Source organism: Chlamydotis macqueenii, chromosome Z (genome assembly GCF_036417535.1).
Source record: "Chlamydotis macqueenii isolate bChlMac1 chromosome Z, bChlMac1.mat, whole genome shotgun sequence".
In the NCBI taxonomy this organism is placed as follows: domain Eukaryota; kingdom Metazoa; phylum Chordata; class Aves; order Otidiformes; family Otididae; genus Chlamydotis; species Chlamydotis macqueenii.
The window spans coordinates 54,454,826-54,477,343 of NC_141593.1; the positions used below are offsets into that span (position 1 = coordinate 54,454,826).

Here is a 22,518-nt window from a genome sequence, read left to right on the forward strand (position 1 = left end):
AACTGAAAAAAAAAAAAAGTCACGTTTCATCTGAGTCTAGAACAAAGACTATAGATTACTTCAATCCTTAAACTATTTTAAAATGCATCCATGCGTATGCTTGGGTTGCATTCAGAAGACAGAGTTAATGAACCACTGTCTAGGTTGGTAGGAGACTGATATTTACTTAAGTTAGTTTCTTGATCACTTCTTAAGTGATTCTTTCTTCACATCTAGACATGAGGAAAAGCTTTTGCTACAGAAGCTATAATGGAACCTCCTGTGAGAATGAACTGCCCTTCAATGTGACCAAAAGGATGTGTTGCTGCACATACAATGTTGGGAAAGCCTGGAACAAACCTTGTGAACCATGTCCAACTCCAGGAACAGGTAAAGCCAGATATAATAATCTCATTTTATTACTTTCTTTGCTTATCCGCTCCTCTGACCTATTAGCTAAAGTTAACATTTCAGCCCTAAAAAAAAATCTTTACTGTACTACCAAAGCACAGTGACAATACCCTGCCATTCTTTCACTGTCTGGATTAAGTCTTGGTTTGCTAAACAGAATAGATACTTCTTATATATTTTGAAGTGGAAGAAGTATCACTCCGTATGGAGTGGAAAGATACAGCTTGAATAGTTCAAAGGCAGCAATCATTCCCTTTGGATGAAAAAAACCATAATCAGGAAGAATATGCATGTTTTCCCTCACAGCTGTCCCTGAATGCAAGGGAACAAAGTACAGTCAGGTATCACTGAGATGAATAAAAAGGCCTGGAAAGTACAGACTGATCTCCCATCAGCAGTAGGAGTATGTCAGCTCTGTAGCTGAAAGGATGTTTGTATGACAGGTATCTCTAGGTAGATCTGTTTATTTGGATTTTTTTTTTTTTTTGTGATGGGACTCCATAAAGTGAAAATGCTGTGGTTGTTTTATTCTTTCTTTCTATCAAATACCAAGGCTTTCAGAGGTTTTGTATGTACATAGAATTACTTTCCATTATTTAGATTTGTGAAAAAGTGTATATTTCTGTAGGTAAGACTCATCAGCGTGGCACGGTAGGCATAAGCAAGTTTTCTGAATGCATGATTACAGAACTCCCATCTCTAAAGCTGTCGCTTTGAGGTTTCTGGAAAAGCAGTCATCAGGCAGTAATACTGGGGTTGAAGATACTGGCTGACAAGAGATGCTTGCTGCCTGGTCTGTCTTCCAGGATAATTAATTTAGGATAGTATAATTTAGTTGCTGCATAGTTGGGGGATACACTTGTCCTGGTAGTCCTAATCTGTCAGAACAAAAAGATTGGGTTTCATTACTGACTGTATTGCCTTTCTAGATTTTTCACTTGTGTCTCACATCTGAATGTGATCCTCTTGGTTGCTTTTACATTTTCTCTATTGAGTGTGATTACTTGCAAAAGCTCAATAAGCGGGGCATTGTAAAAGGAAGTAAAAATTCCCTTCTAAGAGGAGGTGAAAATAATAAGATACAGTTCTTTTTCAGTTAGTCTTTATGGAGCTCCTTGCCTGGAACAGAACACCCTTGAAAGCTCAACTCAGAAGTTATTGGTGGGACAATCACCAACTTGGAAACCTGACAGTAGCACCTGGCCTTCATTAAAAGATTCTTACATCTACATGTAAAAATCACCAAAACGCCTACATAAAACTAAAAAACTCAGGTGCCTGTTCAATACAAAAATGTTTTATTGTTTAACTGACTTTGCCCCAAGTTTACTATCACTAAACCCATAGCTCTGGTGCAGCATCATTTGTGATGTTAGTGTAAAGAATGTATTACTTTCATGACACATGGTTTATCCTGGTGATAGAAGGGAAACAGCAGATAATTTAGGAAAGACTTTCCCCAACAAGGAATAAAGAGGAAGAAAATGAGACTGAAAAGAAAAAAAAAACAGCCTCTTCCTTTTATTTCTCAAATAGGAGGATGGAGAATGAAGGAATCTTCCTAGCAGTCAGGAATGGGAGGTTGAAATAAGCTTGAGAGGGGAAATAGGTGCTTGCTGTCACAGAGAAGCTGTATCACAGTGTCATAAAGTTGTCATCGTGATGACAACATGATGAGGAAAAAAGCGAAGTAGTAGCAGGGATTCATGCAATTAATATTCTTGGATGGAAGAAAGAATTCTCCTTTTAAATTTGTTTGAGTGAAGTTTTTGAAAACTTCTGCATCTTTTAAAGGTTTGTTAGGACAACTCCCCTTAGTCTGCAGGCAGTTACAGGGTTAAAATATTTCCTGAACTATTTTAATATGGCCTTGTTAGCTCTTCCAAATGCCTTTACTGGATTTGGAGACATGGTTGAACCTTTTTCACCGTGAAGGGAGTTTGCATGAGGGATCAAACACAAATTCCAAGTGTAAATGGTTGAATAGCTGCACTTATGTGGTATAATCAGTTGTTCTGAAATCACAGACAGGGGTTATGATACACTGACCTTAATCAGTTTGCTAGACTGAGCTGAATAGCTCATTAAGAGCATTATTCTGCTCTGATGAGAATTATATTATTCCTCTAAATGAACTTCACATGCCAATGCATTTTAATTTTTTTTTCCTTTGTGAACATAGCTCTTTCTTTTTTTTTAATATATTTATGCTTAACAATCAATGTCTGTTTCATGACATTAGGTGGTAAGGACCATATTGCTTGATTTTACACATTATGCAGATCATAACTGTTACCATACAGACTTTAATTAGAAATAGTCAGTCTTGTTTGGTTGTTTTTTTTCACACAAAGAAGTGTAAAAAACTACTTCGCTGATAAGAAGTAACTAAGTATTTACAGAACTATTTCATCATTTGATCATTTCAAGAGTGCTTGACCTTAGAGGTTTTTTTTTTCTTGTTGTGTGATAGATCTTTTTGTGCTAAAAAAATATGTAGTGATAAGTATATGGGAGCTTGAAATATTTTTAAGTCATTGATGCAAAGTCAAGCTTCTAGAAAGTAAACCTCTGACATGTTTGTATATGGATAATTTGGCACTGTGTATAAATGCATTATCATACAGTCCTTACCTGATGATACGCTTTTTTCCTACACAGTGCAAACTGAAAAAAAAAATATTGAAAAAATTATATTAAATTAAATACATGGAACATGTAGGTAGCGTAACGGAGAATGACAGAAGGCCTGCAACCCTCAAAGCCTCTTCTTCCTGCTAGACCTGATATGTTAGGCATCATCAAAGGAGTAAGTTATGGTTGCCTGTGGAGACAGGGTAGTGAACACAAGGCTCTCTTTTTATCTAGTATCTGTGTTTCACAGGTTTACTGACAGCCACCTGTTTTCTAACCCTCAAATCTTATACATGTTAATATAAAAGAGCAGAAAATTGCTGGATGGTTATACACTGTGTCAGGGACCTCTATAGCCCAGCATCCTGTACTGCAAGAATAACTTCAGCTGTCATTAAAGAAGAGGATAGAAGAAAGAAGAAAATGCTGAAGTTCAGGTATACTGGATCCTACTTGGCTTGTATAGGAAATAACAAAGAAGGTTTGAATGCAAGAAAAATAATTGTGCCAAATCTCATTCTGAGCAACGATCAACTACATTTGCTGAATTTTTAATAAATAAGAATGTGTTGTGTAAGGAAGACAAGAATTATTCAAGTTATAACTCCAGTGGTTAAACTTTACAAAATTATAAGCTATTGAAGAGCTTATGGTAAAATTGTAGACAATCGAGAAACTCAAACTACAACCAGTAGGGCAATCACTGCTCTAGATTAAAGAGCATTGCTCACAGGTAAACAGAAGGGTCTCCTTTCTCTTTTTCTGGTGATAGAAGATATGCCCAATAATTTGTCTGCATTTCAGGTTTAGAGGTAAGTTAAAGGTAGACTCCATATGCTTCCTCTCATTGGATGGATGATAGGCTTCCTCTAGGTCCTCAGCAGCATGAGCAGTGGACCAAGCACTCATACAAGTCTCCAGATATTACTCTTTCAGAACTCCTTTGAATTTTATGTCAATGGGCTATTTTTGTAAATTTTATCCATATTCTTTAGAAGGATATTTTACCTTGGCTTAATGTCCTGAATGTACAAATACCTACCACATGCTTTAGAATTTTTCCTTAATGGTAGTTTGGAAACTTAATATTGAAAGATATTTGTTATTTTTCTGGAGAATTTGAATGCTGAGATGATCTAAAAAGATACAGGATAGCAGCTGCATGATTATTGTTTGCAAACACACACTTAAAGCAAACTGTTCATTCAAACTGGATGTGTCTTCACATTGGAATTATTTTGCTTCCCTCAAAGAAGTGGGCTTTCAGTACACAATTCTACTACTAGTCAGTATTTTACAAATTTGACATAATTATAGTTGTCATTTTGTTGTCATTTTTCATATTTCTACCTAGATGAAAAATTATGCATGTACCATGAATGTGTAATACATTTTTTTTCTCGAAACCACTATTTTACCAGTAACGTCTGACGCTAGCATAGATGCTTTATAAGAAATACTTTTTTAAAACAAGTAATTGTTTCTTACCTCTTGCAATGATTAATAGATTCCGTGTTAGAAATTTTTCTCTGTTTTGCAAATCCTCTCAACTTCATACACCTTGCCTGGAAAACCATGGGTTCATTGATTTTATACTTTATACTGTGCGTTTCCCATTCTCAAGATGCTCTGGAAAAGAGGATATAAAATGTATAAAATGAGCATACTAAAACAGTGCTCTTCTGGAGCATTCTTTTTTTTTAAAGCAGAGTGTCAATTCTGATCTACAGTTTAATGAAACTAGGCTGCGGTAATCTCTGCAGAAAAGAAGAGAGGTAGTGTCATCAAAGAAGGCTAGGTACTGCTAAGTTACATTTATTTCTGCCATCTCTGTGCAGATGTCTAGAAAGCAGGAATAAACCTTGAAAGGCAAGTTAAGGAGTTCTATTTAAAACAAAAACTGAAGTGCTGCTTTCTCAAACCAGACATTTACTCACATGTGAAAGTCTGCAAGGATTTGACAAAGCAAAGTATGAAATAGTGTTTGAATTTGCATTCATTTATTGGCAATCTGAATTTTCAATACAATTTGCATAGGAGGCAGTCGTGGTTCTAGGTACATTTGGCTTGTATCAGCTCTTGAAAAGTTGAGGATACTACAAGTAATTCTTGGGAGATTTATAAATATTCACTCAAAATGCATTGTTCTCTGGTTTGCTCTAGCTGAATTCAAGAACATATGCGGGAATATTCCTGGTTTCACTTTCGACATTCATACCGGAAAAGCTGTGGGTAAGTTTCACTAAACTTATTTTAACCAAAAATTGGTTTGCATAAGGTTGTTGCAGCTGGTACCAAAATGAACATTTTGTATAATAAAACTCTAATTTCATTGTGGAGTTACAATGGTGATGTAAATTGTGAGACCAATTTTTGTGTAAAATATTTCTGATTTGTATTTTTTGTTTCTACATTTTGTTACGAGCTTATGCTCACCCTTCATCCTAGTTCATAGTTTTGAGTTTTAATTGGTAAAAGGTTATGACTCAAAAAATGTTGTGGGACTTATCTGCACATTTCTAACAGTTCTGCATCTTGTCTAATATTTAGTATTACCCTGTTTTGATCACTTCCTGAATTTCACATAGTTTATTTTCTCTCCTAATGTACGTATGTTTAGATTTATATCCCGTATACAGTTTTGTAGATTAAAAGGAACTTCTCAACTCTGTTTTAAACACAGAGAAACTGAGAATCCAAGTAGTATGTAAAGCCATGAAGTACTGTACTTTGACTAGCTCATTTCACTTTCAGACATTGATGAATGTAAGGAAATCCCAGGAATTTGTGCAAATGGTGTTTGCATCAATCAGATTGGCAGCTTCCGCTGTGAATGCCCCACTGGATTCAGCTACAATGACCTGCTCTTGGTCTGTGAAGGTGATCTGAAATTATGTTATTTCTACTAAGCATGCTTATCTTAAAGGGAAGGGGAACATTTAATTCACATGTTTCTCAAAATCTAAGATACAGACCGTGAGCTTTTTTGTAGGGCTCCAGTCTGTAAGTCAGGTTACGATGTGTTTGTCATGCACACAGGCTTTTATGTCAAGCGATTCACTGACTCCTAAATAGGAAGTCTATTAAGTGGGGGTTTTTTTATTTTATTTTAGGGAGGAAATTTATTTTTTGTTCTTAAAACTTCTCAAAGAAAAATTTGTCTGATTTTTTCCATCTTGTGTCTGTTCTTCCACACTTTTACAAGTAGAAATATTAATAGAAGCTAATAGTGAAATTTTGTGTGACCTAAAATCAATAGGAGTTTTGTCGTTTGTATTCAATAGTCTTTTGTTGACATGTGCACCTTAAAAAACTAACAAACGATGCCGTTTACTATTTCAGTTCCAAGGCAAAGAGGAACATTTTTTTAATAAAAAAACTGGATTTATTTAGACAATGTTGAAAATTGCAAAGCCACTTCAATGTGTAGTAAGTTGGGTTTGTAGGATCCTCCTTCGTCCAAAAAGTGTGTTATGGGTGAAGTTGTATTGATTCTGCTTTTCATTTGCATTTACAGCACAGGAGGCTGAAGGTCAGAATATTCATGCTTTGTTGAGGACAAAAGATTTGTCTTGCACAAGAAGGGACAGTACAGTTTAAATTCTAGGCAGAAGTAACTATCTTGTGGTTTCTGATGTCTGAACCATGACTCTTGGTATTTCAGATATTGACGAGTGCAGCAATGGAGACAATCTCTGTCAGAGAAATGCAGACTGTATCAACAGTCCTGGTAGTTACCGCTGTGAATGTGCTGCTGGTTTTAAACTTTCACCCAATGGTGCCTGTGTCGGTAAGAAATCAGTTAACTTTCTCATCTTTGCATATCTGTTTGTATCTAATTAATGGTACATGCATGATTCTCTTGAAGGGTAAAAGCATCATTTACTTTCTGTTACTTTCCATATTCTGCTGGTTTATGTAACGGTTTTTACTTTATAGTCTTGTTTCTCTGCAGAAGGGAAGAAAAGACGGTAAGATTTTAAAGAACATTCTTGGTATTTCACCCAAATCCTAACAGTAGTTTTGACCTTGAGGTGTATAGGCAAGAAGTTCCTATAAAATGAAGTTTTGTTATGATTCAGGTTTAGTTATGGATAATTTTGAGTCTGGTTTTAATAATAATAACAGATTGTAAAAATATATTCATGTAAAATGAATGAATAATAAAAGTCAATAATGTGTACCATCTGTTTTATATTTTTGTTACAGATCGCAATGAATGCCTGGAAATTCCTAATGTTTGCAGTCATGGTTTATGTGTGGACATGCAAGGAAGTTACAAGTGCATATGTCACAATGGTTTTAAGGCATCCCAAGACCAGACTATGTGCATGGGTATGGAAAGAAATTGCTTTTGTGTGTGGTTTGTTTGGTTGGGTTTTTTTTAAAGAGATAAGTCTAATTTTTTGAGGATATTATAGTGACATTAAAAGTCTGATTCATACGTTTGTGGATTTTTGTGAATAAAGTATGTGAAGTTGTCCTTGGAGTGGATATATTAATTTGAAGAAAAAGATCACAGTATTCTTACAGATAGCTCTATGTTACTGAAGGGTATATTAACCCCATTTTCATAAAAATACATCATGGTGGCTTATTTCACAGAGAAGTTTATGGGAGATATCATAGAGTGATAGAGTTTGGAGACAAAAAAAAAAAGACAGATCTTTCAATTATTTAGAAATACATGGAGTTCATATTTCATTTAAAATGGTTTCATGTTTAATGTAATTTAAATCAATACTCATTTTGTATCAGAATGATGACATGATAGAGATAATGTAAGAAACAAGAAGATTGCAAAATAAGTGTTTTTCTTGTTCTTGTAGTGTTCTGTAATCTGTTCTACAGGTTTTTAAAATGAAAAGGTGATGCATGTGTGAATTTGGTTCCCTTTGAGAAAAATAGCCAAGAAATCATTTTGATTTTTGAAATAATGATCATGTCAGTTCTAAGCTTTAGAGAAGTTCAGTATCTTCAATAACATATATATTCCAGTTTCAACTTTAAACAGATATTTAAAACCTATTCACATTGTATTACCTATACATGTATAGTTTGAGTCTTCTCATGTTTGGACTAAATCACATTTGCCAAACCATCTGAGGAGGATATTTGGGAAAGTGAATTTTGTTAACAATGCAAGCTTTGAAAGCCTGGTTACTCAAAACAGTAACTTAAATAATTCTAAAACTAACTCTAAAAATTCCATAGTATGAAATACAAATGTAGACCATGATAAGTTATGGAAATGATCTGTACAAAATATTTACCTTCTGTAAATAAATAAAATGTTTCAGAAAGGCTACAAGAATTAGGAGAACAAGATCTAAATACATTCCAGATCCCCGTGAAAATCCCGAAATTACTGAAATACACAGCAGGAAACATTGAATTTTAATGGCTTTTTAAAAATCAATATTTCCAAGAGTTTGTAAGCAGTCTTTGTAATTCTGGATGTAGTATTGATGTAATATATTTACATATGTAAATTGACTTGTGAACAATGACACAAAACTCCTTTATAGAGCGTTTTGAACAGGTTTTTGTGGGCTTGAGTGTAAAATAGGTGCATAAAACTTGAGAAAGTACCAGAGCTGTGATACTCAATCTTTTGTACTAAGTTGTAATCACTAGTGTACCTTAAGAAATTAAGAAATACTAGTATGAAAAATGAAAAGATGCTTTAAGATACTGCACATTTACTTACTTTTAACTTTGCATGTAACAGTATCTTTTATTTTTAAATACACATAAAAACTCCATCATGGAACATTTTCCAGTGTGTACCAAGAAGCTGTAAAAATCAGTAGTGTCAATAGAAAAAGTGATAGATGAAAGGAGAGACTGAGGTTTAGAACACTGTCACTGTCTATAGATAACACATTAACTCATACTGAGAAAATCAGTTGTTATATTTTTCTTTCTCTTTGCAGATGTTGATGAATGTGAACGCCATCCATGTGGAAATGGAACTTGTAAAAACACGGTTGGATCATATAACTGCCTCTGTTATCCAGGATTTGACTTAACTCATAATAATGATTGTATGGGTAGGTGATGTAATCCAAACTTTATTTTCATTGCTGCTGGCTTAGTATGCTAAGGAGGATGGTATATAGTTAAAACTCAAAAGATAGGTCAAGGTGCTAAGAAAGTTGAGTGCAGTAGTTAATACTGTTACCAGCTCTACAGGTTAATCATGACTATCATTTTGTTAAAAAAAATTAAAAATATTTTTTACTGGCCAGCTTAAGATAATGTAAACCCTAAATCTCTGGACCATTGGGGCAGCCTGCCCCGGCGTGGGATCCTCCACAGGCTGCAGGTGGATCTCTGCTCCTGCGTGGGCCTCCATGGGCTGCAGGGGCACAGCCGGCCTCACCATGGGCTGCACCACGGGCTGCAGGGGAATCTCTGCCGGGAGCAGCATTACTGCTCCCGCTCCTTCTTCACTGACCTTGGCGTCTGCAGCCGTTCCTCTCACAAGAAATTCTTCACAACCGGCTCAGGCAGACGCCTCTCAGGTTCTCTTCACATCTCATCTCCTCTCCACTCCTTGCAGCCAGACTGGGCCGAGTTGGGCCCAGATGGCGCCCGGTAGGAGCCCAGAGGGTGAGGGCCGTAAGGCTTGCACCTCTGTCTCTGCCCCCCACTTCAGCTTCTTCACATCTTCTTCTTCCTTTCTTTAAATTATTTTTCCCCCTTCTCAAATACGCTATCACAGAGGCGTTATCAGGGAACATTCTGTCACCAATTGGCTCAGCCCTGCCCTAGGCCCAGCTGAGTCCATGGGACAAGGGGGAAACTTCCAGCAGCTTCTTGCCGAAGCTGCCACCATAGTCCTCCTCACTAAACAAAACCAACACACTTACAAATTTAAAATCTTTTCTTTATTTGACTGTATTACTTGACACTTGCACACAGTGAGAAAGAGGAATCAGACAAAGAGGAAGCAGACAGAAGTAACAAAGGCAGTGCAACTAATTTACCAAATCTTCTCTCCTAAGATGAGACTGGCATTTTGTCCAGGCATTGTTATTTCCTATTCCCTAAAGCACGGGACACCAGAATATGTGATGGTTTTGGAGAGTTTGAATTCCTGGATACTTTTGAAAAAGCAACTAAAATCTTCCTGCGCTGAAGAACAGGCTCATAAGTCTCTGGAGATCTGCTCCCTGGTATAGAGCATAAGCTAAATGAGAGGAAAGTTTTACATTTCTTCCTGCTATAGAACAAAGACAGAACAAAGTCTGTGGGTTCTTTTCTGGTTCAGAAGAGAACTCAGGCATCTTCAATAAGTATTTCAAATCCTCTCCTTGTTCAGGAAAGAGAAAAGTAGTTCATGTAAGAATAGTCTACTGCCAAAGAATGGCACTATTTGCCAAGGAGGTTCTTTCCCTTGGCAATATACTTGCCAATCTACTGCCAGGAGCATCCAGCGCCTCTGCTTCAGGTTGTGCCTTCAAGGAGGCCAAGCAGCCTGAGCTGACTCAAAGACTTGGCCCTTTGTTAGCACTCCTCTTGACAGCTTGGAGAGCCTGAGGGCTTTCTTCCAAACTCAGTCATTCAAAGGCAATTTAGCCCATTCCAGTGTAATACTTTGGAGGCATTTCTGCACGTAGACCTACAACACAGAAGAAATGCACTGTGGAATAAATTAGTAAAACAGACACGGTGTACTGGCTGAAGCAGAAGGTACATCTTTTTCAGGATCTGATACTTAATGCTTCTAAAGAACACTAAAATCTCTTCAGTAAAACTGATGTTAGTATTCATCATTCAAATTCAAGTGTTGTAAAACAGTGAAGTTTAAGTTATTCTTAGATAATTATGCTTGTCTGAGCTCCTTTTCATTTGTTCTGTTATTTTCTTGTCTGTATCTTCCTTTATGCACTGCTCCTTTAAGTCTGAATTATTGAAGTAACTCTACAAACTAATAAGCATGTTCAAACCGTGTTTTCAGAACTGTTATGAAGGAGAAAATCCTGTAGAAAGTCCTGTAGAAAGCAAATGACATACCAAAATTTGAAAATGACAAGGCAGGTTTTAGGAGGAAACTTACGCACATATAAATCCAGATAAAATCCAGAACATTCCATGTAACATTTCCTTTTCTGTGTCTGGAGTTAGTATCATACAGTCACTTGGCAGTAATTGAATATCTCCAGATGCAATAGCTGAGGTAGTGCTGCAAGCTTGAAAATTATAATACCCTGTAAAAAAAAAAAAGTGTGGTGTTTAAATAGAACATACACTTTAATGCACTTGAGTGAGAGTTACTTTCCACTAGCTGTCATCTGTTCCCTTGTGGCTGCAAGATTTGCCTTTTCCACACAAATATATATTGCAGCTTGAGTGTGTTTATAACATACTGTATATACTATGCTGGGACTCAACTCTCGCTTCTAGGGTTTTGTTTTGGTTTTTTTACAGATATCGATGAGTGCAGTTCGTTTTTTGGTCAAGTGTGCAGAAACGGACGGTGTTTCAATGAAATTGGTTCCTTTAAATGTTTATGTAATGAAGGATATGAACTTACTGTAGATGGCAAGAATTGCATTGGTATGTATGATCTGCAAGGAAATTATAAAGTATTAATGAGCTGAAATAATCTGTTAGCTCCTATCTAGAGGGGAGCACCACAGTCTGAGTATCTAAGTATAAAAAAAAAAGAAAAAGACTGAGTTTAATGAAAACACAGTAGAAGTAACTGAGTTTTGGAATAGTTGTTGATCTTTAAGTATTTAAATGCCTTAGAAAAAGAAAACTGGAAAAGAATCCTATAGTCTTTTTCATCAGTAAGCCTGTTTTGTTACCGTAAGAATTACATGATTCTAAATCTTTCTTTATTCCGTCTACTCTTCAAAGATACTAACGAATGTGTGGCACTACCTGGTTCATGCTCTCCCGGTACCTGTCAAAATCTGGAAGGATCTTTCAGATGCATCTGTCCACCAGGATATGAAGTAAAAAGTGAAAGTTGTATTGGTAAGGCAAATTGTAATTGTTGCTTCTGAACAATTAAAAAAGCTAGAAAAAGTATCTGGTTCTAATTTGGTGGAAAGTAGTTGTGCACCCTAATGTTTGTGAATGTTGCCCTACTTAAAATCATGATGACAGGGAATAAGTAGGAAAAGTCTTCAGGAAGAGGTTTTAAAGATAGAAGGCAAGATATTTTGTACTGCTTTGTACTATATTTTGTACATTAACTTCTTCATTAACACAAGGAAAAATACTTCTCAAAAAAGTGGTATTTTATCTTTCATTCGCCTTTTTAAAAAATCATTCATGAAACAAACCAACCTGTGTACTGGATTTGTGTAATGTTTGTATAAAGGTAGTCATTGGCAATCAATGCATGAACCAAGCTTCTGGTTTCAGAGGACTATGAAGTTTAAAAATCTTGATAAAATTACAGAGCTTATGGGAACAACTGCTGAAATCAGTTTCTTCTAGTAACTGTCTTCTGATTTCCTGTTTTGTGTAGTGTCCCTCAAGTGCTGAGATTCACAGGAGGAAGAGGGTGCAGCACACTTTTCATCAGTTTACATGTTCTTGTTTGTGCATATAAGTCTTGTTTAAAGCCTTGAGTATCATTCAGGAGCTGAATGTCATACAATTAATTAAGATGTGATGTAGCAGAGAGTGAGAAATAAATCCAGTGTACAACTCCCTTTTCCAGCAGAGCTAAGCACAGGACTACTGAGAATTTATTGGAGATTTAAATTTACTATATGGGTCACTTGGCAAGGAAGAGGCTCACAACTAGTTTTAGGTAACTAACCTAGAAGCCTTAGATTTTTACATGGTTGGAGGATAGAATAAACACTTGTATCATCACTGTGACTTTATAAAGAAATCTGATTTTCAGCTTAAATGACTGAAGTTAGCTGGTGTGACACCCCAGACACACATTCATCCAAATAACTCCAATAATAAATGAACAACTTGTCCTTGTATGGACTGGAGAAAACACTGGTGAGGACATGAAGATTTGGCTTCCAGCCACTTAATCTATATGGGTGCAGGAACTGGATCACAGGAACCTTTTTGAATTTTTGTTTTGAACAATATGATGTATTTTCTAAGCCCTAGAGTGCTCTCATCCTTTTGGATAAGCCAGCCAACTTAATGTTTTCTTTTGGCATCTGCCGTTTCCATAATAGAAGTATATTTGAGATGAATTCAAATCACCTACAATTGTAAAATCGTTAATTTAAAATGAAAGCTTTTAGTTTTCCAGGAATGTCACGGTTTATGGCCAATTTGTATCCTGACAGAGTCTCTTGATGTTTTTGACAGCATGAGTGACTGCCAAACAGATTTTTGCCTGAACTGAGTAAAAGGGACTTAATTATATTCTTTTTCTTCATTCTGCCATGTGTCCAGAAAATTTGCAGCTGAAGTTCCTAGAAAATGCCTAGATAATCACATGTGATTGTACTAATACTTTTGTTAGTATAATGACAGGTCTTGCAACATATGTTCCCCATTGCTTTCTATTGATCTTATATGCAAACAGCTTTGTAATAATTCGTTATTTCTGTCTGTAATGTGAAGATTGGCAATAGCTAGATTACTTTTTGAGCTCAGGGTGATTATATGCAGAGGAAGCCAAAACACATGGAAGGCACAGAAAAATTCTTAGTTTTCACCTACCCATGTAATATATTTCCTTTCATTTTGTGGAAATGAAGGGGAGAGGACTTGTTTACTTCCACAGTCACCTGTTCATTATGGCCACAAGAAGAGTTTCTTCCACTAGTCCGAAGCCAAGGATAATCAGTACTTCAAAAGAGCAGTTTTTCTTTCCTGTTAATGCAGCTGGATTGCCAAGCTTTGTGTATTAGCAACTGCCACACTAACTGGGAAGTTGGTTACCTCTTTTCACTGAAATGAGCTGACTTAAAATGCTTCGCATAGTAAGAGCCTGTCTATGGCAAGAGTTTGATCGTATACTGGATTATGCTACAGTAGTTTGTTCATGTGCTATACCTAATAGTAACATCTGAAAATGGGACTTAAGGTAATATTTTTCAGAAGTAATGTCACAGAATCTATTCCTACATGACTTCTTTCATCACTCCACTTTTATTTCCCTAGTGATAAAGACTGTGTTTCCATTGTTTCACTATCTGCTAAGTAAGTCAGTTTTCTCATACTCAGTATAGTGGAGTGTCCAACAAGTATCAGGAAAAATGATGCTAAAAATTTATGGCTCAACAGCCATGAGGCTTATTTTCATGGAGAATATCCATTCCTGCCTACACTTTGATTAAGATCAATATGGATATTATGGCTTGTACAGCCGTACATCTCTGGAATGATTCTTTAAATATCTCTTACTGAAAGACTCAGGGAACAGTTGTACTGCAGGTATAGCTTTGCAGATTATTAAAATACACTTCAGAATTTATTAAATTATAATTACAAATTACTTTAGCAAGGAGGCTTATATCTTCTGTCAGTGTTTACAGAATAGAATAAATTAAAATATAGTTTAAAATAGTAGATATGAAAAATTAAAGTTCTAGTAATGTATTACTTTTCTTACTCTGTCTATTTAGAAGCAGGATGTGCAGGCTGATACTATTTGAGCTGCACAATTTTACAGGCACTTGGTGTTTATATTAAGTACTCTTATTTTGGTTTAAGTTTTTCATAACTATAAAAATATCTGTATTTTAAAAAATAAATCTCACATTTAAATAGTCATAGCAATATATTCTAAATTATGCAACTGAACAGGAAAAAATTCTAAGTAACATATCAAGAGTGGCTGTGGAAGACTGGTAAACATAAATCTGAATATGTAAATATAATCATAGACTTCCCTCTACTTATAACTAGCTGTTGTTTCAGTTCAAGAAAAAAAAGACCACCTTTACTTACAAAGAACTCTGAATGTACAGATTTTTTAAAATTTATCTCTGCATGTTTTGTGTTTATAGAAATATATTTTTTCATCAGAAATAGATCTTCTCTTTCAGTCTGAAAGCATTTATTTAATGTTTGTATTATAAATATGACAAAGAACAGAGAATGGTATGGAATGGAGAGGAGAGTGCATGCCAGTGAAATGCTGTAATTTGAAAGAGTTAGTGGAACTTTCAGGCTACTTTATCTCTTGGGTGCTTTATTGGAGGAGTACCTCCTACTGAAGTTAAATAAATAAACAGTCTTTCTTAACCAAGGAATTCACAGCCAGTGGGGTTATGGTGAACCTTTTGTCCTTTAATTTACAGATATTAATGAGTGTAATGAGGATCCCAACATCTGTCTCTTTGGCTCTTGTACAAACACTCCAGGAGGTTTCCAGTGCATCTGTCCTACAGGTTTTGTGCTGTCTGACAATGGACGGAGATGTTTTGGTAAGTTAATCATTGAGGACTGTAATAACTTATTCTAACATATAACAGATACTCTGTAGAATGAGTAGAAAGGGACCTCAGCGGGTCCCTTTCAGATGGTACCCTTATGAGAACTGGAAAATGCTTTTGAAACAGTATGAAAAGTACAGACCTAACATTATTCCTTTCAGGGCTAGACAGTCATCATCTAACCACATAGGAGGTGCTAGCTCCACATAACTGTGTTTTCTTTTTTAGATACTCGCCAGAGCTTCTGCTTCACTAACTTTGAGAATGGGAAATGCTCAGTGCCAAAGGCTTTCAACACCACAAAGGCAAAATGTTGCTGCAGTAAAATGCCAGGAGAAGGATGGGGTGATCCTTGTGAGCTCTGTCCAAAGGAAGAAGAAGGTACACATCGAGATTTAAAATGAGGCCTTTTTAGGTGCAACAAAAGGAAGAGCATATGTGTATTGTGCCTTTTTGATCACTAGAAGGAGTGATCTTTTTGTTATTCTCTCTTTATGGCCTTTTCTAGAACCATTTTCAGGTCAACAAAAGGAACAAAGTTAAACAGAAGAAACCACAGAAAAAGAGAAATGCTGAGTTGTTGGTTTTGCTCTATAGAGAAATGAAGTAGTAACCTCCATCTGTAGACCTAGCCTGTTGAAAGAGAAAAGCAAAATGGGACAGTGCCGAGAATCCCTGAAGTAATCAACAATTTTTAGTTCTTGGTTTTCTCCAAGTACAGAAAAGGGAAGGCACCAAGCATGTGCACACAGAAGCTCAACAAGTTCTGGTACTGTGTAGAGACAGTGTTACTTTTGCATCTGTCAAGACAGCATAATGATCGTTATTTAAACAGTTGGCAGTTTTGAAAAATGTCATATAGAAGATTTTTTGATGGCTTTAACCAGCTGTCATGGTTGTTTCTCTCACTTTTTTTTTTTTTTTTTTTTAAAACACCCCATACCTCTGCAGTTGCTTTTCAGGACCTGTGTCCATATGGTCATGGAACTATTCCCGGAATCGATGATACACGTGAAGGTAGGTATTCTTTCTCCTGATAATTTTAAAAAATATACCTAAAACTAGACTTGACTATTATAGTATGTGATGATTTACTTCCCACAGCCTGTGGTGACAAATGTGGACTATAATTAAATGATGGTTAAAAGATTACCTTTGAAATTGCATAGCTAGAGAGAAACAGAATAGGGCTCTTAGGTTTTTTTTAAATGCTTTTTTTAGGACTTGATACAGAAATGCATCAGCTAAATGGTTGCTAATATCTTCCTGCTTTGTAGATGTGAATGAATGCCTTGAAAGCCCAGGGATTTGCTCAAATGGTCACTGTATCAATACTGATGGATCGTTCCGCTGTGAGTGCCCCATGGGATACAACTTAGACTACACTGGAGTACATTGCATCGGTGTGTCCATATTTAATAAATTTTAAGAACTGCAACACTTGAATTTAAAACACAATTTGAAATGTGTCCCAGTTCTCTTCAGTTTGTATTTATTAATTACATACAGATACTGATGAATGTTCAATTGGCAACCCATGTGGAAACGGTACGTGCACTAACATGATTGGCAGTTTTGAGTGCAACTGTCATGAAGGATTTGAGCCAGGCCCAATGATGAATTGTGAAGGTAACTTACCCTCTTTATTTTCTTCCGTTAGTTTTGTTCAGTCCTCAGTTTTGAAATTGCTTTATTAACCAGGCCTTTGGTGCTGTAATAACTAGGAGGAAAAAGAGTTTCTCTGCTTGAAATATGTGAGTGAAAAAGTCTTGAATTGATTCAAGCAGTATTTTTAGTTTATCAGAGGATTTACCGAACTGCATGTTGTGGTATGTTACATTATTCAGCTGTTTGTTGGAAAGAGGTGGGATAGGAGGCCGGGAAAAGTAACTGTAGAGCCCCTAAAATATCCTCATAAATGATATAGCTAACCGTGGCAAAAATGCCTGAATTTTCAGAGCCTTTTTCGTAACTGAGGCAGAGCAGTTATGAACTGACCCACTCATCACAGTTACAGTAACAAGTGAGTTATACTGAATGTAATAAACTGAAGTCAGACCACTGGTCCATCTAGTCCATTATTTCTTCCCTCACAGTTAAAATGCTAATTCAGCATACAAGCCTGACTAACAATTTTCTGCAGTTCACTCCTCTAATACAAGAGCTGAGGATACAGGGAAGATACGATGTAAACTTGGGGATACATCCCTGCAGAGGGGGTTTAGTATCCACTTACAGATCTGTTGTCGAAGAATCTATCCAGTACAGTCTTGAATCTGCTGATACAGTCTGCCTCCACAGCTTCTTGTGGCAATGAGATCAAGAATGTCACTATGCTCACTACTTAGTAAAGTATTTCCTTTCATCTGTTTTAAAATAATCCCACATTAGCTTCATTAAGTACCTCTTATTTTTCATAGTGTGGGATTTTTGTACAACCATTCTGCTCTCATCAGATGCTGATCAGCATGCTTCTTACAAGTTTTATGTTTTATGACTCATAATTAATTTGCTTTCTGACGCAAAAAATATTTTTTTTTTAGAGCTGGAAAAAAGCTGACATGTCTCGCCATAGAGAATACATTAAAAATTATCAGATAATAAAAATCTGAAATAGGCCTGTTCCAACTTGTCATTCTAAGCTCAAGTAGTTCTGTATTTATTATGCCATTATTTTTAAGCAGAGCTTTGTCTGATTTTCTTTGGCTTCTCAAAAACAAACATTCCCCATGTTTGCTGATTTGAATTACTACATTTTTTGATACTTTTTAGCTGACTAGAGAAACACAGGTATAAGAAAACCTTCTTGATGGTTGTTTTAAAACTTAGTGGAGAATGATTATTTTGTTCTTTTCTGTTCAGATATAAATGAGTGTGCTCAGAATCCCTTGCTGTGTGCTTTTCGTTGTATCAACACTTATGGTTTCTATGAATGCACATGTCCAGTTGGCTATGAACTAAGAGAAGACCAAAAGATGTGCAAAGGTAATGACTGAAATATAAACTTTACCCAACTTCCATCACCTTATACTGGCCAAAGCATAATCCAAATATTTCTGTGCATCTTGCATTCATCATCTCAGTGGAATGTAGCGAATAGTCCAGCAGATGATTATTTACTCTTTCAGAACTCTTGTAAGACCAGCATCTGGTGTTTTTATTATCAAGTGTACCCCTTGATGGGAGTTGTAAAGCCAAGAAGGTCACAATGGTGAAGTTCATCTTTAACATGAAACAATGATACAGTAGCTCACAAAGATTAAAACAACTACAATTAAGCATAGGTCTCAGATTTTTCTTCAGTGCTTGTTAGGGAAGTCTGTATGTCCTTTTTCTTGAGAAAGTACAATTATGTTCAATAACTGAAGCTACTGGAAGGAAGTTCAAACACAAAATAAATTTTTTCCCCAGATCTAGATGAGTGTGCTGAAGGTCTCCATGACTGCGAATCAAGAGGCATGATGTGTAAAAATTTGATTGGTACCTTCATGTGCATTTGTCCTCCTGGAATGACCCGGAGATCTGATGGAGAAGGCTGCACAGGTAAAGCTTAGAAAGGGAAGAAGACATCTACTGAAGTGCAAACAAGCAAACAAGTGAAAAGCTCTCTGTATATCCATGTAGTAAACTAGAAAGTAGTAATTCATAGAAGACACTTAAGATAGCTAATGATGCCCTACATCTTAAACTCTCTTTTTTGTTTCAGGGTTTAAGCCTTATCTGAAAGCAGTTATAAACGACTGACTAATTCCAGAAAAAAAACTCTGATTTTGTTTCTTTTACTGTACAACAAAATCAGAAAGTTTCAGACACTTGTTAGATTTAAAAAGTTAAGTTGCTGTACAAAAGAGACCTCATTTGATGAGTAGGAAGCAAAATTATTGTAAATAAATGTTACATTTCCTTTAGCATTAGTAGTGTTCATAAATAATGTGGCAGTTCCTTAAAGAATTAAAACTGCAAGATTCTGAAACAACATATAAAAGCCATGAAGAGCAAAAGATGAGGACACTGCCGTAGTTCAAAATAATTCTCCATCCTGTAAGTAAGCAAAGAGTTTTCCTCTATCATTTTCTCAGTTAGTTGAGGGGGAAACAATAGCTACATTTTGGCAAATTTTACTTTCTTCCGGTACCTAAAAAAAAAACCCAATACTGGTCCAAAGTTCTCTGAGGTCAGAAGTAGCTGAGACTGTCATTGGCTCAGAGGATACAAAAAAATTAAACATCCATCTCAGTGAATGCTTTAAATGAAAATATTTTAAAACAATAGTCCTCCAGCAAGAGAATGACTACTCTCCTTTACAGATTTTTACATTTTTAAGGGAAAATTATCTGTATGAACAAGAATTCTGACGTTTTTGCCATGTAATCCTGCCTTTAAAACACCTGCTAAATTGCTTACAGTATCTGTGCCATTAGCTATGGAAGAAAATGCACTATACACTAAGATTGTAAGCATTTTCAGGGAAATGATGTATGGACTGAAATGTGACTTCAGAAGAGGAAAAATTTATTCAGAAACTCTAAATTATTACAAAGTATTGGTTAGTCAAGTCATGTATACATTCCAATTTTATTTGAATACCTCTTGCCAGGTAAAAGTTATAACTAGAACTTGCTCTGCTGCAAGTGTTTTCTGCTCTTTGTAAGTTGCTTTCATCCTAGGATACAGTACATGAGGAATGAAATAGTATAGTGTTACTAGGAAAGTCATTTCCAGGCTTAATCAGTTGATTTTCCACTTCTTACAAATATTATGCAGAATGATGAATGCATTCTACAAGTCTGATATATTTTAATGTATTTTTTTGTTTGTTTTTTTTTTACTATATTTTTGTAAAGATGAAAATGAGTGCCGCACCAAGCCAGGTATCTGTGAAAATGGTCGTTGCATGAATGTTATTGGGAGCTACCGATGTGAATGTAATGAAGGATTCCTATCAAGTCCATCAGGCATTGAGTGTCTTGGTAAATGCCTCTTTTGTATACATTTTATCTTACGTTAAAGTATTAAGGATGCAGAAAGTAAATTAGGCTTCTGAGTACCTAACAGCTCTCAAATCTTCCGAAAATAAGTAATTATCCTTATAAATTAAACAATATGATATCAAATAATTATAGGAATGTGGAGCATCTTGAGTATGTCAGCTGAGTCTAGTAATCAGGGGCCTCGCATAGAAGTGTGTAAATTCCAGAGTACAAAGGATGTAAGTCTGATGCTGAGCAACACTATCCAGACAAAATACAGGGAGATTTTAAAGAAGCAGAATTTAGTTATGTTAGATCAAAAACTGGGATGCAGAGCAAAATTAAGTGTTTGAATATTCAAAACATGATCTTAAGCACCACAATACTGCAGCTGGACATCTGAATTTTCCATACGTTTAATTCAGATGGTGACTATGAATATAAAATATTAGGATTTCACAAAAAAAAATTGCAAAATACATTAAAAAATTTTGAGCCAGGCCTGCACATTAAATTCTGATTGAGTTTTATGTTCATCAACCTCTACTTCCTTTTCATTATGTTCAGACTTGTCATTTGCCGTGTAAAATTAATTGTTCCCTTTTTAGAAATCAAACAGAGCTGCAAAACCTTCCTTTTTCATGATCAGTGTTCAAGTGTAGATAGTTTGAAATGTTTTACAATGCTGAAACTATATGAGTATTTATTACTATTCTTACATCAAAAATACTTTTATATTATCTTATGTAAGTACTATAAAACCAGCTCACTGTAAATTGTCATCAGTGCTGTGCTGACTTTATAGCAAAGCAATAACATTGGAAGTGCAGGGTATTTCCTAAGGATTAAGACCAGATGGGAAAAGGATGCCACAGTCTGTTAACCCCAGCCAGTTATTAATGCCAAGGAAATAACCTGCTTGGAGGTCATTATTGCTTTCTTACATTTAATGTATTTTTTTTATTATTTTCTGAAAGATATGCTTTGGATTAGTTTGCTGATTGCTGCTGTTCCCTTGGGGTTTCATGGGTCAGAAATTACTATGAAAAATGAGTCTGGCAGAAACAAAGTATTTCTGCATAATTAAAGCACAAACATCAAGTCTTAGATTATGTTACTTAAAATATATTGTGCAAACCTTTATATTCTATTCTCATTAAAATTTGTTCCACATCTCAAATTGAGGAAAAAGCATTCTATATGCTCTGCAAGACAAAATGTGTGTGAAGAGCTGCACAATGTGTCTATCTAGGAGGACAGAATACTGAGTCTTGCAGACTACTACAGCAAACATGCTATCTCCCACAGCTGGCACTTTCAGTGAGGACAGCTTTATTTGATGTAAACAGTTAAGTTTCTAGGCACCTAAAGTAAGTTTTGCCTGAAGCAAAAGTTTGCATTTGACCTGATTCTTGTAAGAAATGTATAGATCCTACTCCTCGTATTTCTAAAAGAAAAAGTCAGCTGAGTGTTGATACCTACATACATCCTGAGGGATCAGAGGGATTTTAACTCTCAGCTTTAAAAGAGAAAAATAAAATCTTTCATTTAAAAACATAAGCCTCTGTCAGACCATAGTTGACAATGTTTCCATTTTACTGAACAAATAAGATAGGTGACATAGCCTATTTAGAAGATATAGCCTCTGCAAAAATTAGAGTTTCCATTAGCATTGGAAGCCACAATCTCTGCTCTCCTCAGCTGCCTGTTTGAAGGAAATTTGTAGGAACTTAATGACTCTCAAGTTTTACTCGTCTTTCATGATGTGAGGGGTCTGGAGCACAAGTCTTATGAGGAGCGGCTGAGAGAGTTGGGATTGTTTAGTCTGAAGAAGAGGAGGCTCAGGGGAGACCTCATTGCACTCTATAGCTTCCTGAAGGCAGGTTGTGATGAACAGGGGTTTGGCCTCTTCTTCCAGGCAACAAGCAGGACCCGAGGAAATGGCCACAAGTTGTACCAGAGGAGGTTTAGATTGGACTTGAGGAAAAACTTTTTCTCTCAAAGAGTGGTCAGGCACTGGAACGGCCTGCCCAGGGAGGTGGTGGAGTCTCAGTCCCTGGCAGTGTTCAAGAGGTGGCTTGATGAGAAGCTACAGGATATGGTTTAGTAGCTGTGGCAGCAATGGTAGTGGGAAGACGGTT

General features: G+C 36.0%; 1 protein-coding gene and 1 long non-coding RNA gene across 6 annotated transcripts in view; one reads left to right on the forward strand and one right to left on the reverse strand.

Moving 5' to 3' along the window:
* The window catches only part of FBN2 (fibrillin 2), a 174,131-nt gene that overhangs the window by 140,847 nt on the left and 10,766 nt on the right, over nt 1-22,518 (forward strand). For all 3 annotated transcript variants that reach the window (XM_086771566.1, XM_086771565.1, XM_086771567.1), the window contains 16 exons: nt 217-369; nt 5,188-5,256; nt 5,779-5,904; nt 6,689-6,814; nt 7,234-7,359; nt 8,961-9,077; nt 11,461-11,589; nt 11,896-12,015; nt 15,273-15,398; nt 15,636-15,788; nt 16,359-16,424; nt 16,685-16,810; nt 16,917-17,036; nt 18,270-18,392; nt 18,819-18,950; nt 20,252-20,377. In XM_086771566.1, coding sequence (XP_086627692.1) covers nt 217-369; nt 5,188-5,256; nt 5,779-5,904; nt 6,689-6,814; nt 7,234-7,359; nt 8,961-9,077; nt 11,461-11,589; nt 11,896-12,015; nt 15,273-15,398; nt 15,636-15,788; nt 16,359-16,424; nt 16,685-16,810; nt 16,917-17,036; nt 18,270-18,392; nt 18,819-18,950; nt 20,252-20,377 — 1,938 coding nt within the window. The remainder of the gene's footprint in view (nt 1-216; nt 370-5,187; nt 5,257-5,778; nt 5,905-6,688; nt 6,815-7,233; nt 7,360-8,960; nt 9,078-11,460; nt 11,590-11,895; nt 12,016-15,272; nt 15,399-15,635; nt 15,789-16,358; nt 16,425-16,684; nt 16,811-16,916; nt 17,037-18,269; nt 18,393-18,818; nt 18,951-20,251; nt 20,378-22,518) is intronic.
* The window catches only part of LOC147596350 (uncharacterized), a 48,994-nt gene that overhangs the window by 5,308 nt on the left and 21,168 nt on the right, over nt 1-22,518 (reverse strand). For 2 of the 3 annotated variants that reach the window (XR_015261520.1, XR_015261519.1), the window contains exon 2: nt 4,513-4,653. This is a non-coding gene — a long non-coding RNA (uncharacterized LOC147596350). Of the gene's footprint in view, nt 1-4,512; nt 4,654-11,046; nt 11,235-22,518 lie in introns of those variants that run through there. The other variant, XR_015261521.1, reaches the window with a different exon arrangement.